The sequence below is a fragment of the Pantherophis guttatus genome, chromosome 3 (assembly GCF_059756535.1).
Source record: "Pantherophis guttatus breed Tessera chromosome 3, ASM5975653v1, whole genome shotgun sequence".
Lineage (NCBI taxonomy): Eukaryota > Metazoa > Chordata > Lepidosauria > Squamata > Colubridae > Pantherophis > Pantherophis guttatus.
Genome location: NC_142065.1, coordinates 171,272,908 through 171,289,190, shown reverse-complemented (window position 1 = coordinate 171,289,190; position 16,283 = coordinate 171,272,908). Strand labels below are relative to the sequence as shown.

Sequence of the window (16,283 nt, the reverse complement as noted above, 5' to 3'; positions counted from 1 at the left end):
AGCTCAAATCAAATGTATCAAAATAATACATTGTTCCCCTCTATAAAGTAAGAGTGAATGCAAATATGGGGAAATTAGGCTAGAGTAAATCTGCATAAATTAGTCCATAATGGGTGGTTGTGTAGCAGTATTCTTATTGAAATAATATGAGATGACTGAACAAATTTAAAACATGGAGTTGCTGATAAGGTAATTGGTTGTATATGATATGAGAAGAGAATGTTTCTGAAAAGAAGCAAAACTGCTTTCAATAACAACGACAGGAAAAATTGAATGATTGTAAGTTATAAATTATGAAGAATTAGATTTAGTAAGTGAATTTGTATATCTTTGGTAGAATTTTTATTAAAAATGAGAAATGAAAAATTTTAGAATGTGCAAATGCCAGTAGAAGACAATGAGTAAACTGCTCTGATGTAAAAACTGAAGGTTTGTCAAAAGAAGTGAAAATGTCTTCGCATAAGAACATGTGCCTTTTTTATATGAAAATGAGAGTCAGATATATGAAGAAAAGTTTAAAAATAAAGTTCAGTGGAAATGAGAATTTTAAGAACTGTTTGTGGTAAACAGTCAAGCTAAAGACTGTTGCAAATGAAATGAATGCATGAATGCAAAGGTGAGTGATAGTACAAAAGAAGTCCATTTAAAAAAAAAATTAAATCCTATCTATTATTTTTAAGTGCAAACATACCTAATACTATTTCTGTTTTCCCCAAAATAACAGTCCTGCTTTGTGAGTTGGGCTGAGAAGAATGACTAGCCCAAAGTCACTCAGCCAGCTTTCATGCCTAAGGCTCACAGTATCCTGGTTTCTAACTTGGTGCCTAAACTACTAGACCACAATTTGATAATAGAAATGATGAATTAAGTTTGAATTGCAAAACAAATATATGAAAGGAACTTAGAAGGTCAGCTTTTATTTTTTTTCTGTTCCTTAATTTCTGTCATTAATTTTACAAGTACTTAATTTTTTCTTGCACTTTACATAATGTTGCTACCCTGAAAGGGAAAAGTATTATGGTTAGGTATAATGCAGGAAAATCTAAAATCTAAAAAATGAAATGTTTCAATGAAAATCTGATTTATGTTCACAGCATGAAATTTTATATAACTTGGGAAAACTTCCATGGTAAGAAAATTATGTTTTGATTCAATAAGTATTATAAACACTCTTCTAACTAAAATATAAAGAGAAATACTGCCAATTACCATTCTGATGATTTAAACTTAAAATGCTATTACCAGAAAAATTGGGCCAAGTCAGAATCTGATATTAGGACCAAAAAAAATAACCTTGTTCTAATATTGATTTTAATAAAAATTTAATTCATTTCATTATATATATACTATAATACTATTACTAGTTTTTGTGTGCAGGTAGTCCTCAAGTTGATTAATGGCCATTTAAAGTTACAGTCTTTGAAAGGGTGCTTTACGGCCTGTAAAGAACTTTCAGCCATTGTAAAATGTTGTAGCTCCCTCCTCCGCCATGATCATATGACTACATTTCAGGCACTTGGCAGCTGATTCACATTTATGACCAATTGCCAATTACCCGGCGATTATGTGATCGCTATTTGCAATCTTCTCTGCTGGCTTCCTCAGAAAGTTACTAGGGAAGATGGCAGAGAAGATGGTAAGACAGAGGGGAGCTGAAATCCTTCATCAGGCTTCAGGAACAGGGTTGAAATCTTGAGGATTTTGTATCTTTCTCTGCAGCCCATGGAGATTTATTTAGTTATCAAAATTTAGAGATCATCTGTCTGTGAGACAGGTGATCTCTAAATTTTGATAACTAAATAAATGTCACTCTGTGAGACATGCATGGATGGGAGCTGCTTCTTCAGGATTTCAGCTCCATTCCTGCAGCCCATCAAAGATTCCAGGAATCCTGAAGATTTTAGCTCTGTTCATGTAGCCCACTGAAGGATTTCCCCTCCCTGCACAGCTACCTTGGTGTTCTTAAGAATGGAAAAGAAATCCTGAAGATTTTAGCTCAATTCTTGCAGCTCATCAAAGGATTTCATCTCTATGCACTGAGGGAAACTGAATTCTTCAGCAGGTTGCAGGGACATTTTGAGAGCAAAAAGTCCACTTGCCAGGAAGATTTCAGAGGGAGGCAGCTTTTCCTCTGTCCACTTAAAGACCCAGGAGATCATTTAACAACTGCTTTGCTCAATGACCAAGATTCTGGTTCCAGTTGTAATTGTAAGTTGAGGACTACCTGTGTTTAATAATTTTCTTTTTCTAGCACACTGAGAATTAACAGAATAACAGAGTTGGAAGGGACCTTGGAGGTCTAGTCCAAGCCCCTGCTCAGACAGGAAACACTATCATTTCAGACAAATGGTTGTCTAATTTCTTCTTAAAAACCTCCAGTGTCAAGCACCCACAACTTCTGGAGGCAAGTCATTCCACTGATTAATTGTTCTAACTGTCAGAAAATTTATCCTTGGTCCTAGGTTGATTCTCTCTTTGAGTAGTTTCCATCCATTGCTTCTTGTCCTGCCATTAGGCGCTTTGGAGAATAGGCTGCTCCCCTCTTCTTTGTGGCAGCCCCTTAGATATTGGAACACTGCTATCATGTCACCCCTAGTAAACTAGGCATACCCAATTCCTACAACTGCTCTTCAGGGCTGAGACTTCAGGGTGTTTATTCACTGTTATGTATGCCAGATATTACATGTTTTACATTAAAATAAGCAAAAATGTAAGTATATTGCCCATTACTTCTTTGGATTGAGATGAAAATGGAGAATTAGGAAGCTAAACCAATAGCATTTCGAAAGTGATGGAGGGAGAAAATATAGTGGTAACATGCAATGTAGGAAAGAAGATCCAAGACTATAATGCTGACCTATATTCCCAGGGATTTGGATGCTAAAACTGTCAAAGAAACTGAAGAGATCTGTTTATCATTCTCTACTGAAGTGAAGGCTAAACAGTCATTGCGCTGGAAAGGTAATATTAGTTAAGTATTTAATTGCTTTCTCTTAATATTAATTATGTTTAATTGTAATTATTTCCAGAGAACCATGAAATAATGGGAATGTTTGAGAGCTGCAGTATAATTCCGTTTACAATTTAGATTTTAAAATATTGAAACACTTCCAATAAAATAGTGAAAAAGATTAGCATTCTATGCTGTGTCGAGTCCCATCTATCAAGGAGGCAAAGGAAATTGCAAGGAGAGAAGGAATCATGTCCTCATCATGTCCAGTGAAAGTGGAAGTTGAAATCATTACTTTAGATTCAGATCTATGTATCTACAGTGCTTTTTAAATGTTTACACATTTTTCTACACTTTATTCTGCATATTTTCAGCAGCATTTTACAAATGATTGCAACACACCCTGTTATCTCCTCCAGTCTTTGAAACGACTGAGATGAAAATAAATACTTTAAAAAAACAGAATGTTAAAGCTTGAAATTCTTAAAAGAATATTTTAAAAATTATTTTTAGATCTTTTTTTGTTCTACATAAATTTTAGAATAAACCTTGCATTGAAGATTTACTGCTTTAAGATAGAGATAGTTCACATAAGAATGATTGATGGAATTCACTTCTATTTGTTTGAATTGGAATTAGCAACACTTACATGAATTCAAGACATCTGGAGACAGGCAGTATTTTTCTTAAGAGAAGGGAAGTCTATGTGCAACATTTCTGGAATTACTGGAAAATACCTCCATCCCACCTTCATAGTTTCATATTTAATTTCATATATTTAATTAAACCAGTGGTAGGATTCAAAATTTTACTACTGGTTCTGTGGGCGTGGCTTGGTGGGTGTGGCATGGCATGGCTTGGTGGGCGTGGCAGGGGAAGCATACTGTAAAATCTCCATTCCCACCCCACTCCAGGGGAAGGTAACTGCAAAATCCCCATTTCCTCCCAATCAGCTGGGACTCGGGAGGCAGAGAATGGATGGGGGCGGGGCCAATCAGAAGTGGTATTTACCAGTTCTCCAAACTACTCAAAATTTCCGCTACCGGTTCTCCAGAACTGGTCAGAACCTGCTGAATACCACCTCTGAATTAAAACTGTCCAAGTGAATGGCACATTTTGCTATTTTCTATCAATCAGACTGGCTGAAAGAAAGCTGCCAAGCCCTTTCATTCAAATTATGTGATGGTAGAAGTGGGCAATGTTCTCATATGAGCTCATGTTAGTGAAGGTCCTAATCACAGCAATGTTTTACTTTTATTCTGATTAGACTACTGCTAATGACAATTATATTAATTCTGAATATTCAAAGGATTTGGTGTTTTAAGATGTTATTGTTATTACTTCTCATGTAGGATAGCACATGAAAAATCTAAATTGTATATAGATTTACATACACAGTTTGTGTAGGAGTTTTAAACTTTGTGCATTAGTTTTTTAGGACTGTGCTACATAATAACATTAAAATGAAACTTAAATTGTGCATTTTGGCAAATTGTGCTATTACATTCAATAATACTACTTGTTTTTTAATTGAAGATATTCAGTCTTTAAAGCAGAAAACTTCTGCTGTTGTAGCAGAAGTCATCGAGTTAATTTCACGATTAGAAAATGAGCGTAAAGATGCTGAAGAAGCCTTAGAGTTTGAGAAGCAACATAGAAAAAAACTATACCTAAATTCAGATAAACTGTCATTTTGGAGATTACAACAGCTTCCCAAAGCTGTTCAAGAAGGTAAAAGAAATAGCTATGTTTAAAAAAGAGAATTTATTTGTGTGCCATCTTAAAACATCTGAAGAAAAAAAGATACGAGATTCCTTATGTGTTTTTGGGGAGCATTTGAAATAACTGTGATGAAATAATAGTCCAAGGAGATAAGGATAATTATTTCAGCCACTGAATTAAAAAAATCTATGATATCCAAAAGATCAAAGTTCAGTATACTGCTATTATTTGAATTATATGTTTTATTAAATTGTGAGCATGTATATTCATCAGGAAGATATTGTCAATATTCCCTGGTAAATTTGCTTATTGCTTTACAATCAACATCCTGATAACATTCTGAGCTTGGTTGTTTTATTGCAGATGCTTCATTACTAAGTATCATCAGTAGTGCTAGATCATCACCTAGTTTGGTAATGAAACATCTACAAAACAACCACCCAGTATCAGAGAGCACCAAAGACCCCACAGTTCAGCTCTGAACTACAAATAATTTCTTCTGTTGATACTGATAGTATTTTGTACATTATCCTGTCAATATTATAATCTCCAAAAATCTTTAAGGAATATATTTATGTATAAATATGCTCACATATAGTGCGAAAATGTGTACAAGGCTTTGTAGACTTCTTTCCAAGCATTGAGCAAATCTAAAAGAGTTATTGGAATGTGTATATTCTGACCTCAGAAAATATGGGAGCCCAGTTATACACTGTGCTAGATTGGTATGCCAAAGTCCCTAAATAAAAAATGTAATTAAAAAAAAAAATTACTGCAAATTCACTCTGAGGTAGTTTGCTAGCATATATACAGTAGTTCCTCGAGCCTTTCATAGATTATTTCATGATTAAAGATATCTCTTTTGCACCCCGCATGAGTTTTATTATATGTAGCAGAATTTTGAAAATACTAATGAAATAAATCCAATTACCATTAAAATATATTATAAATACCCAAATTTTAATTATGGTAAAATTGCATAAGTGAGTATTAAATTTATATGAATATGGTACTAAAGTGACACTTTTGTACAAACCATTTCTTCATAATGCTGTTTTTGCTTCCAAGGAAATTTGAGATGTACACAGTACATTCCTTTCTGTTCATCAACATTAATTGGTCATCATTACTTCATCTACCTCCTTGCTGTTTGTTCAGAAATTCTCTTTTGTTTAAATGTCATATTTAGCAACTTAATATTCTTTATAGTCTATTTGATAACAGTGTATTAATATCCCTCTTGTCAAGTTCATCACAAGTCACAAGCAATGAATGGTTATACTGTGAACAACTGTGCACATTCCCATTTTTAATTAATATGACATTTTGCTTTAGTTATAACTATAGGGGCCATTGACATTTTCTTACGATTAGTTGAAGGGTTGACCACAAAAAAAGCACACTAAGTAAACAACAGTCTAATGGATTTACAAGATTATGCTTCTTTCTTTCTTTTTTTATTTTTAATATTCCTATCCCTACTGTAACACACTCTGCATAGGTAACAACACAATAAACACATAATTCAAAACTAAAATCTGAATACTTACTGAAAAAGTTTCAGATCATCTGTATACTTTTGAATTGTCTATGGTTGAATTGCCATCACTTTTACAATAACCATCTCCCAAGAAAAGAGTTTGGAAATTTGTCAAACAGTATTGAGCATGGCTAGGTCAAAGTAAGACTTCTTCACTAACTCACTAGGAGAATGTTCAAAATTTTATATCTGTGTTAATAATGATATCAGAAAAAAAGTTAACCAATTGAAACAGAAAATAATCAGATCTTTGGCTTCTTATTTATTTGTACTGCTGAAAAAATGTATCATAGAGTACTATGCAATATGGACATTATTCTTCTTTAGAAAATGCAATTACAGCATTGTTTTATAGATGGATAATATAAAATTATCTTTTGAAGAGGAATATACATATATTTTGGAATCTAGCAGCTTGTTACATATTTAAACTTAAAAGCAATAGTTATCATTTTCTTATAAGCAATAGTTTCTTTTATATTTTGCAGAATGGGAGAAATGTTTGCAAGATATAATAGAATTACAGTGGCATTTTGAAGAAAAAAATGAGCAATTACAGGATGCCCTAAACCAACTGACAAAAATAGAGGGAGCCAATTCAGTGATCGTGAAGCAGATAAACTTTATGAAGAAATACAGCCCTCTGCTGGAAGAAAAGCTATGTCATGAAGATGATTCAATGAAAGAAGTAAAAATATTATTTGAGGAGGTAAGGGGGTTCAATATTTTAATTATATTTTATTTTTTGTTTATCCCATGTGCATTTTAATTTCTGTGTCCAGCATAGAATAGAATAGAATTCTTTATTGGCCAAGTGTGATTGGACACACAAGGAATTTGTCTTGGTGTATATGCTCTCAGTGTACATAAAAGAAAATATACATATAATAATGCATATAATAATGGACATATAATAATGTCCAATAATAAGGCTACATATCTAAACATGAAGATATGTGAAAAAATAGCACAGTGCCCATTCTTTTCTTTTGAGAATAAGTATATAATGTCTTATGAAGTCAAAATGCAATTTTATTATACCAGTGTACAGGTTTGATTTTGTCAATGTATTAATATGAAATTAAATATTAAAATAGAAATATAATAGTATTGATTATATCCAATCATGATTTTCTTATAAAAAAATAAACCCCTATAAAAATCAAAATGTTAACAGTAGATTTTATATCTTGATTCTTACCGAGCTTTGACTTTGATATATACCGGTAATGTCTTTCTTATAGAAATTGGAGCCTTTGTTTTACACATGAAATTGTGCTTGTAATTTCTTTTTTAATTAATAGAGTTGTTTTGTTATGTTCTGGTTTTAATTTTCTTTCTGCTGCCCAGAATCACAGTGGTGAGATGGGCAACCACAGCGAAACAAACAAATAAATAATGAGCAGAGGTGGCGCAGTGGTTAGAGTGCAGTACTGCAGCTACTTCAGCTGACTGCTAGTTCAGCAGATCAGCGGATCAAATCTCACCCGTTCAAGGTTGACTCAGCCTTCCATCCTTCCGAGGTGGGTAAAATGAGGACCCAGATTGTTGGGGGCAATATGCTACTTAGTATACTGTCTTTGGTGTAAGCCGCCCAGAGTCCTCGGAGAGTGGGTGGCATAGAAATATGACTAATAAAATAATAAATAAAAAATAAAATAAAAAATAAATGCAAATAGTGATTTAATAAAGGTGAGGATCATTATTAGATTCTCATAGCTAAATTAGAAACCTGGCTATATTAAACCTAAAGGTTGAAGTTCAGTCTGTAATCTGAACCCATGGAATTCTTGAGTTTTGGTATTTTGGAAAAATTCTAGAACAAAATGTTGCTTTGGCTGTATTGTTATTAGTTCCATCCTATTAAAAAACCGTTACTGTTATGAAATGGCTCCATTCAAAGCAAAATAAAACATAATTTAGGACTATGTCTCCTAGCATTAGGTGGGATTTACTTAATTTGGAAAGTACATACTAATTGGATTACCATTTGAATAAGATTGTACTAGTACTTTACTCACATACACAAACATTCTCCCTCCCTCTCTCTTTCTCTCTCACATACGCGCACACACACACACAAAGCTAAAATGATGTTCTTTTAACATCAATATGTTAAAAGAAACATGTAATCTACATAAATATCCATATTTAATGTATGAGAAAAATAAATAGCAAAGATTACATAGGTAAATAAATAAGAAAAAATAGAAAATGTCTAAGATTCTGAGCAGTCATGTCTGTAAGAGAAAAAAGAAATTGATGTACTGGTAATAATACCATCAGTCTCTTTGAAGAGGTTAAAGGGGAACAAATGACAACATGAGCATCTCAATGTCATCACGCAAATGCAACAAATCTGGCAAATGCTATAAGTGATAGTGGTATTTGTTGGACAATGTTATTGCATGAGTGCTGTTTTAGCACTAGTATTGTTTGTTACTATTCGCAAAAAGGTTTGAAAAATATTAATTAAAAGTGTTAAACATTTCTTAATTCTTAAGTTTGATGTTACAGCTATACTCAGATATATTATTTTGGATAGTAGCGATTGGATTATTTATTTGATTTCTTATCTCCAAATCATGATTCCAGAAAAAAAGCATTTGGGGATACAGAAAATAATATAAAAAGAAGTTAGTGCTTACCAGACAAATGCGCTAAGATAATAAATTCTCAATATGTTAGTGAAATAAAAATGTGATGTTGGGTAATTTCTTTACAGTAGATTAGCATAAATTAACTCTTTTAAACTCTTTGTACAGATAGTCCTTGACTTATGACCACAATTGAGCCCAAAATTTCTGTTGCTAAGCGAGACATTTGTTAAGTGAATTATGCCTCATTTTGTGACCTTTCCTGACACAGGGCAGTGAATCACTGCAGTTGTTAAGTTAGCAATATGATTGTGAATCTGGCCATTGACACTGTAATCATCATAAAGATGAACCAGCTGCCATGTGTCTGAATTTTGATCACATGACCATGAGGATGCTTCAATGGTCATAAGTGTGAAAAATAGTCACTTTTTTCAGTGCCATTGTAACTTTGAATGGTCTCTAAATGAATTGTTGTAAATTGAGGACAACCTGTATTAGCTTAGTGGATCATAATCTTTATTCTCTATGGCCAAGGGAAATATTCTAGCTTCTTTTTGGAAAAATAGCTGGGTGACTGTATCTGTGTCCACAGTTTCCTAAAGAACCTTATATATACATGTACAATGTTATGTAGATTTAATTAAATGTAACAGCCTTGGTGGCGCAGCAGACTAAAGTGCTGTTAAGTAACACCAGCTGCCTGCAATTACTGCAAGTTCAAATCTCACCAGGCTCAAGGTTGACTCAGTCTTCCATCCTTTCGAGGTAGGTAAAATGAGGACCTGGATTGTGGGGGCAATAAGCTGACTTTGTATAAAAAAGAACACTGCTTGGGGGGGGGGGCGAAAACCCTACTAAGCAGGTATATACAAAAGTATGAAGGCTATTGCTTAACGCATTGTAAGCTGCCCTGAGTCTCTGGAGAAGGGCGGCATATAAATCGAACCAATAAATAAATAAATAAATAAATAATTCATTGTGTTGTACCTTATGATTCTTGATGAACGTATCTTTTCTTTTATTACACAGAGAGCATATGCACCAAGACAAATTCCTTGTGTGTCCAGTTACACTTGGCCAATAAAAAATTCTATTCTATTCTATTCCCTTAACTAAGTTGGTTTATTTTAGGCATGGGCCCAGGGTTCTTGCAGGACCACCTCCTACCAGCCTCCCACCGCCCAGTGCGGTCACATAGAACTGCCCTCCTCCCGAGTGCCATCGGCCAGACAATGTCGGCTGGTGGCCCCCAGGATGAGGGCGTTCTCGGTGGCCACACCGACCCTCTGGAATGAATTACCCACCGGGCTTCGGACGGCCCCCAACCTCCGCGCTTTCCGTGCCAAACTGAAGACATGGCTTTTTCAGCAAATTCCCTGATCTGTTATGAGATTTTAGTTGTTGGGGTTTTTACATTTGGATGTTTTTAGTTTTATTTATTGTTATATGTTTTTTTATTCTGTGAGCTGCCCCGAGTCCTACGGGAGAAGGGCGGCATAGAAATCTAAGAAAATAAATAAATAAATAAATAAATAAATAAATAAATAAATAAATAAATAAATAAATAAATAAATAATAGACGCAGGAATGACAAATGCAGATTTAAAATACTATCTCAATATGGTCCTTGAGTATTGTTATCATAATCCTTATGATACTTTTAGTTTTATGTTGTAAATTAATTTCTGTTTCTTTGAAAGGCAAAAGCTCAGTATGATACTGTTCATCAGAAATATTTGGAAGTGCAAAAGTTGCATGAAGAAACAAAAGAAGAATGTGAAATAAAAAGACTATATATGCGTGAACAAATAGAAGCTGATGAGACTACATTAAACCAACTTAGGTAAGTATATTTTAACTTTTTAAGATAAATTTTTCAGGCAATTTCCATTTATACATAGAAAACCTGAATTCCAATATAACAGATTTTGATTCTTTTTGAAAGCTATGTTGTGTTTAATATAAAATATAAAGAATATTTATATTCTTCTGTTCAATCTTGCCCAATTCTCAGAGACTGCCTGGTCAAGTCCCTGCAAGGTTTTTTAGGTAAAAAATTGTTGGTTTGAGAGAATAGGAGAAATAGTAGAGCTTTTGCTAAAGGGAGGAGAAGAAGTAATTGGTAAGGATTAATTAAGGTATTAATTTAAGCTAATATGTGATACAGGCAAAGCTTGTGGAATTTTCTTGTAGCCAGAAATGAATGAAGAATGGATTCTGGAAGTTTAACAAAGAAAAACACCTATGTGCAGGAGGGAGGGAGGGCATAAGGAAGATGGGCTAGTGGATCTTGTCATGCTGTGTTATTGACAGCAGTTGAAGGGAAAGGAAGGAAGTTAGTCCAGTATGTCAAGTTGGTTGCTACTGAGGGGATGAAGAGAAAGAAGAAGAAATATGTACCAGTCTTGTCCTTCCATCCCTTCCTTCATCTGCCACAGTTGATATCTTTGGCTTTTCCTACCTTTTCCCCTTCTCTGAAAGACCCCTGCATCCTCTTTGTTCAGTGCATAAACCAATACATCTTAAATGTATGTTTAGTTTCAGGCATGGACCAGCCAAAAACAACTGTTTTGTGTACAGTATGTTTTGGGCATTCTTAGTTATTATATAGAAAAAAATGTCTTTTATCAGTGATAGCACTCATAATTTAGGTAATATTTCTAATTACAACAAAACAGTTCTCTGACTTGGGACCATAACTTCTGTGTTTATGAAATATTACAATATTAGTGTTGCACCTAGCAGTTCTCCTTAATTGTATATCATTGGAGATTATTAAATGAAGGAATTTACAATCAGAAATTCCTCACCATACTAAAAATGAAGTTTTGATGAATGTCTGGATTGGATCCTATCTAGGAGCAGAATTCTGCTCATGGAACAGGGCTTTCTTCCTATCCTTTCTTGCTGCAGTTTTTTTTTTCCAATAGCAAAAAAGCCCTAACCCTGTATTTTGTAGGATTCTCTTTAAAGTAAGGAGGAGGAATCACTAAGTATTGGTTACCGACCATTGTATGAAGAGAAGTTAATTTATCTTCCTAGAATATTGGCAGATATTTTAAGATCTGGAAATATTTCTGCCTTCTACCTTTCTATGGCACTTTTAAGAATATAAAAAGTTAGTGAGCAAGCTCAGTGTCTCTGCTGCTTTCCCTGTTCTCTTATTAGCTTCTAATATATAATGTTAAACATTATTATGCTACAAAAATATTTTGTTGGATAGGTTGACTGACGAGCTAAGATTGTAGAAACCTGTAGGCTGTAAATCGTATGGAAATGAATGAAATTTACATGAATGCTAGATATCAGAACTTGAGAAAGTACTGTTGCTACAAATCCTAATGTTATAAAAGATAACTGCAGTTATAAGGAGATTGATGGTACTGCAATTATAACAATAAATGTTTACTTGATCTTTAATTCATTTGGAGAAATAGATAATGTATTCTTGCCACTTTTTAGGGATGAGTTAAAAGAAACTGACATGCTTTATACTGACATCAATAACAAGATACATAGATTGAGGGAGGAAATACTGGAAAATGAAAATCGCCTTGAAGAACTAATCAAGCAAGAAGCAGATATAGAAGCTGACTTAAATTCTTGGCGTGATAAAGTGAGTTTTAAATATTAAGTGCAAAGCATGAAAATTTCAAAAATACAGTAGCACATGAAATACTACAATTGTATCTACTAAGATGGAATGGAATGGAATTCTTTATTGGCCAAGTGTTTGGACACACAAGGAATTTGTCTTTGGTGCATATGCTTTCAGTGTACATAAAGAAAAATAAAATACATTCATAAAGAATCATAAGATACAACACTTAGTGATAGTCCTAGGTTACTAATAAGCAATCAAATAAATAAAACAATTTAAATTGTAAATATACAAGCAACATGGTTATAGTCATAAGTTGAAAGAGATAGGGACTAGGAAGGATGAGAAGAATAATAGTAATACAGTCTTAGTAAATAATTTGACAGTATTGTGAGAATTAGTTGTTTAGGTGATTAGAGTGATGGCATTCGGGAAAAAATTGTCCTTGTGTCTACTTGTTCTGGTGTGCAGTGCCCTATAGCATTGTTTTGCGGGTAGAAGTTGAAACAATTTATGTCCAGGATGTGGGGAGTCTGTAGATATTTTCTCAACCCTCTTTTTGACTTGTGCAGCATACAGGTCCTCAGTGGAAGGCAGGTTGGTAGCAATTGTTTTTTTCTGCAGTTCTAATTATCTGTTGAAGTCTGTGTCTGTCTTGTTTGGTTGCAGAGCCAAACCAGACAGTTATAGAGGTGCGGATGACAGACTCAATAATTTCTCTGTAGAACTGAATCAGCAGCTCTTTGGGCAGTTTGAACTTTCTGAGTTGACGCAGAAAGAACATTCTTTGTTGTGCTTTTTTGATGACGTTTTTAATGTTAGGTGTCCATTTTAACTCTTGAGATATGATAGAATCTAGAAATTTGAAGGTCTCTACTGTTGATACTGTGTTGTCTAATATTGTAAGAGGTGGTAGTATAGGAGGGTTTCTCCTAAAATCTACCACCATTTCTACGGTTTTGAGTGCATTTAATTCAAGATTGTTCTGGTTGCACCACAAGGCTAGTTGTTCAACCTCCCATCTGTATACAGATTCATCATTGTCTTGAATGAGACCAATCACTATTGTATCATCTGCTTAGGCAACTTGCCTAAAAAAACTTAGGCAACTTGCAATCAACTAATAAATGTGTTACATAGTGCAGTGAAAACGTTTAATTAAAAATCACATACATTCCATTTTGCACATTCCAACATCAGTATCCAGCATGTTTTAGCAACTAGGGCCTACAGATCCTAACAGGTTCCAGTGGGCTTAACATCAACCTTGTTTTACCTTTCCTCAGGATAGGTGCCATTAAGTTGTTATATATGACAGATAATTAAAGACACAGACTTATTTATGGAATTAATCCCATTTAATGACACTTCCTAGTAAATGTTTACAGGAATATACATTTAGTCCTCTATAATTTTTATATTAATATATTTTTATTAATATTGTAACTCTTCCTATGAATGGAAATCACTTAGCTAAAATGGCCTATCAATAATGAGAAGCAACACAGAATTATTTCTTTTTCTCCCTGCTCTACAGAGCTGATAATATATAATGTTATGTATCATGTAAAGAAATTATATATGAATAAAGAAAGTATCTATAATAAATGGGGTTATCGAAAAAAGCTAAATGGTGAGAGATTCAAAACTGAGGAAAGGAAATCCTTCACACAGATAATAGTTAAGATTATGTGATGTAGCTGCATAAGATATAATGATATCTATCAATTTAGATTAATTTTGAAGTTGATTCTATAAATTTATAGAAGATATGGTTCATATTTTTAATACCAACATAAATATAATTAGGTTCTTTTTGTATCCTTGTATAATTTCTTTTTATTTTTCTTCGATCCATTATGCCACAATTGAACTTAATTTTTAAAGAATATTTTACTAGTCCTTTAATCTTTTGTTTTTCCTTTTTATACACACACTTTTACTAATGAAGTAAATATGTACATACAGATTTTAAAAAGCTTTTCAGACAATAGAGTTCTTTAGAAAAGACTATAATAATGTTATCACGAAATATATTTATGGTATTGTTTCAAATTGATGTTAATTAAATAATGTATTTTTAATATTAGGAAAGGCGTTTGAAGTTGAAAATTTCAAGACAAGAAAGTGAAAACAGACAATTGCTAGATGAGTTCCTCAAAAATATCAAGACTGTGGAAAGCTCAGTAAGTTTTAGAATTCACATATTTAAAACATTTTTCCATTCAACTCATGCCATATTAAATTATGTATTTTCATAATAATTTATATGCTATATATGCTATCTGTAGAAATCCAATAAAGAATCTGATCTACAAAAACTGAAGGATAAGCTTGCACATGATCTTCAGCAGTTCACTAATTTGCAAGATGAAATCCAATATCTTAAAAATGAAAATGCCGGATTTATGTACAAATTCAGAGACAGGTAAGTGGCACCGTGTTAACACCTAATAAGTTTACATTCTGAATAACTCCAATTCAACAGTATTTTATTTTTAGTCTTTTTATTCTCACTGAAGACATTTGAGCTGTATATAAATTAATTTGGAGAGATTAGATGATTTCTGTTGAACTTTATATTTAATTGAATATATATTTCATTATATATTTAATTTATATGCAGAAAATTACCAGTGAGATAAAGGAAAATACAATGAATGTACAAACATATGTGTAAAAAAGGCAGTTGAAGAAGGATAGTATGGATAATATTTATATCTTAATAGAAGAAACATAGAACAAGGTAACAGAAATGGAGTTGTTAGATTTTAGAGAAATACGTTAGACATAACAAGTCGGATGTGATCATCTAATATTAAAATTGGTGCCATTTTGCATATCAAAATGTCAAACTAGAAATCATAAAAAAGCAACTAATTTGCTAAACCATTATCTAAGAAAAATGTTCCCAAGTTTTGCTTCTATATCAGAGGAGTTAGTGTAATATTTGAAAAAGAGACAGTGTAATATCACTTTTTTAATGATCAGGAAATAATTCAGGAAAATACAGAATGTCTATTCTGAATAAATTAGTGGAAACCATTATTAAAGATAAAATTATCAAAACAGAGTTATGCATGACTATGTTTAGTGAAGTTAGACAATAACCACTGTATATGTTTTGCTGAGGCATGGCTTGTTTTAACCATACTTTGTTAAAAATGCTGCAGTGGGGGATTAATGCATAATGTTAAGGCATAAACCATGGTTCAATACTATTCTGCGAGAACAACTCTGGGGGAAATTAGCCACTACAAAAATAGACCACCTTGTATTACACCTCAGCACAACTATTCAAATAAGGTAATATCTTGGTGATTCAACTACACCTATTTTCACTAGCAAAAATGTAAATCAAGGCTATTTTCTTACTCCTCTTTCAACTTTTACATTAACAATATTGTTGTGGTGTTTGCTAAACCAGAATTCTATCTTCCTTCCCTTTCCCACTGCCTCATTTTTGTCCTCCTTTATGCTGATGTTGCAGCCTAAGGTTATGTCTTTAACTATGTAAGCTTCAAAGATGCCTTAAGCTCTATCACTTTACTGCTCTAGTGAAAACCATCAAATAAATTATTGTAGAACAAAAGTACTACTATTCTATAGGAAACACTTAAATGCCCCAATTAGATGAATTATCAATGGTAAAAATATCAAACATCTAAAAATCTAGATGTCTGTTTTCAATATTCTACCTGATGGTCTACTCAAACAAGGGATCTTCTAATGAAAGCCCTGAAAGTAAATGTGCAGATCAGTTTAGTAACAATTATTTTCCAGCAGCTAAACTAATTAAAACTAAAGGTCTAGGTTTGATGCTATATGGTGCTCGGTTAAATATTTATGAGTCTCCTAGATAGCTTTGAA

At 33.1% G+C, this 16,283-nt stretch overlaps 1 protein-coding gene across 21 annotated transcripts in view; it reads left to right on the top strand.

The window, feature by feature from the left end:
• The window catches only part of CCDC178 (coiled-coil domain containing 178), a 134,005-nt gene that overhangs the window by 23,585 nt on the left and 94,137 nt on the right, over nucleotides 1–16,283 (top strand). For 14 of the 21 annotated variants that reach the window (XM_087890521.1, XM_034429694.3, XM_034429690.3 and 11 more), the window contains 8 exons: nucleotides 1,095–1,129; nucleotides 2,870–2,961; nucleotides 4,487–4,681; nucleotides 6,701–6,921; nucleotides 10,513–10,655; nucleotides 12,275–12,428; nucleotides 14,504–14,599; nucleotides 14,705–14,841. In XM_087890521.1, the coding sequence (XP_087746647.1) occupies nucleotides 1,095–1,129; nucleotides 2,870–2,961; nucleotides 4,487–4,681; nucleotides 6,701–6,921; nucleotides 10,513–10,655; nucleotides 12,275–12,428; nucleotides 14,504–14,599; nucleotides 14,705–14,841 (1,073 nt within the window). The remainder of the gene's footprint in view (nucleotides 1–1,094; nucleotides 1,130–2,869; nucleotides 2,962–4,486; nucleotides 4,682–6,700; nucleotides 6,922–10,512; nucleotides 10,656–12,274; nucleotides 12,429–14,503; nucleotides 14,600–14,704; nucleotides 14,842–16,283) is intronic. The other 7 variants (XM_087890527.1, XM_087890525.1, XM_087890526.1 and 4 more) reach the window with 2 other exon arrangements.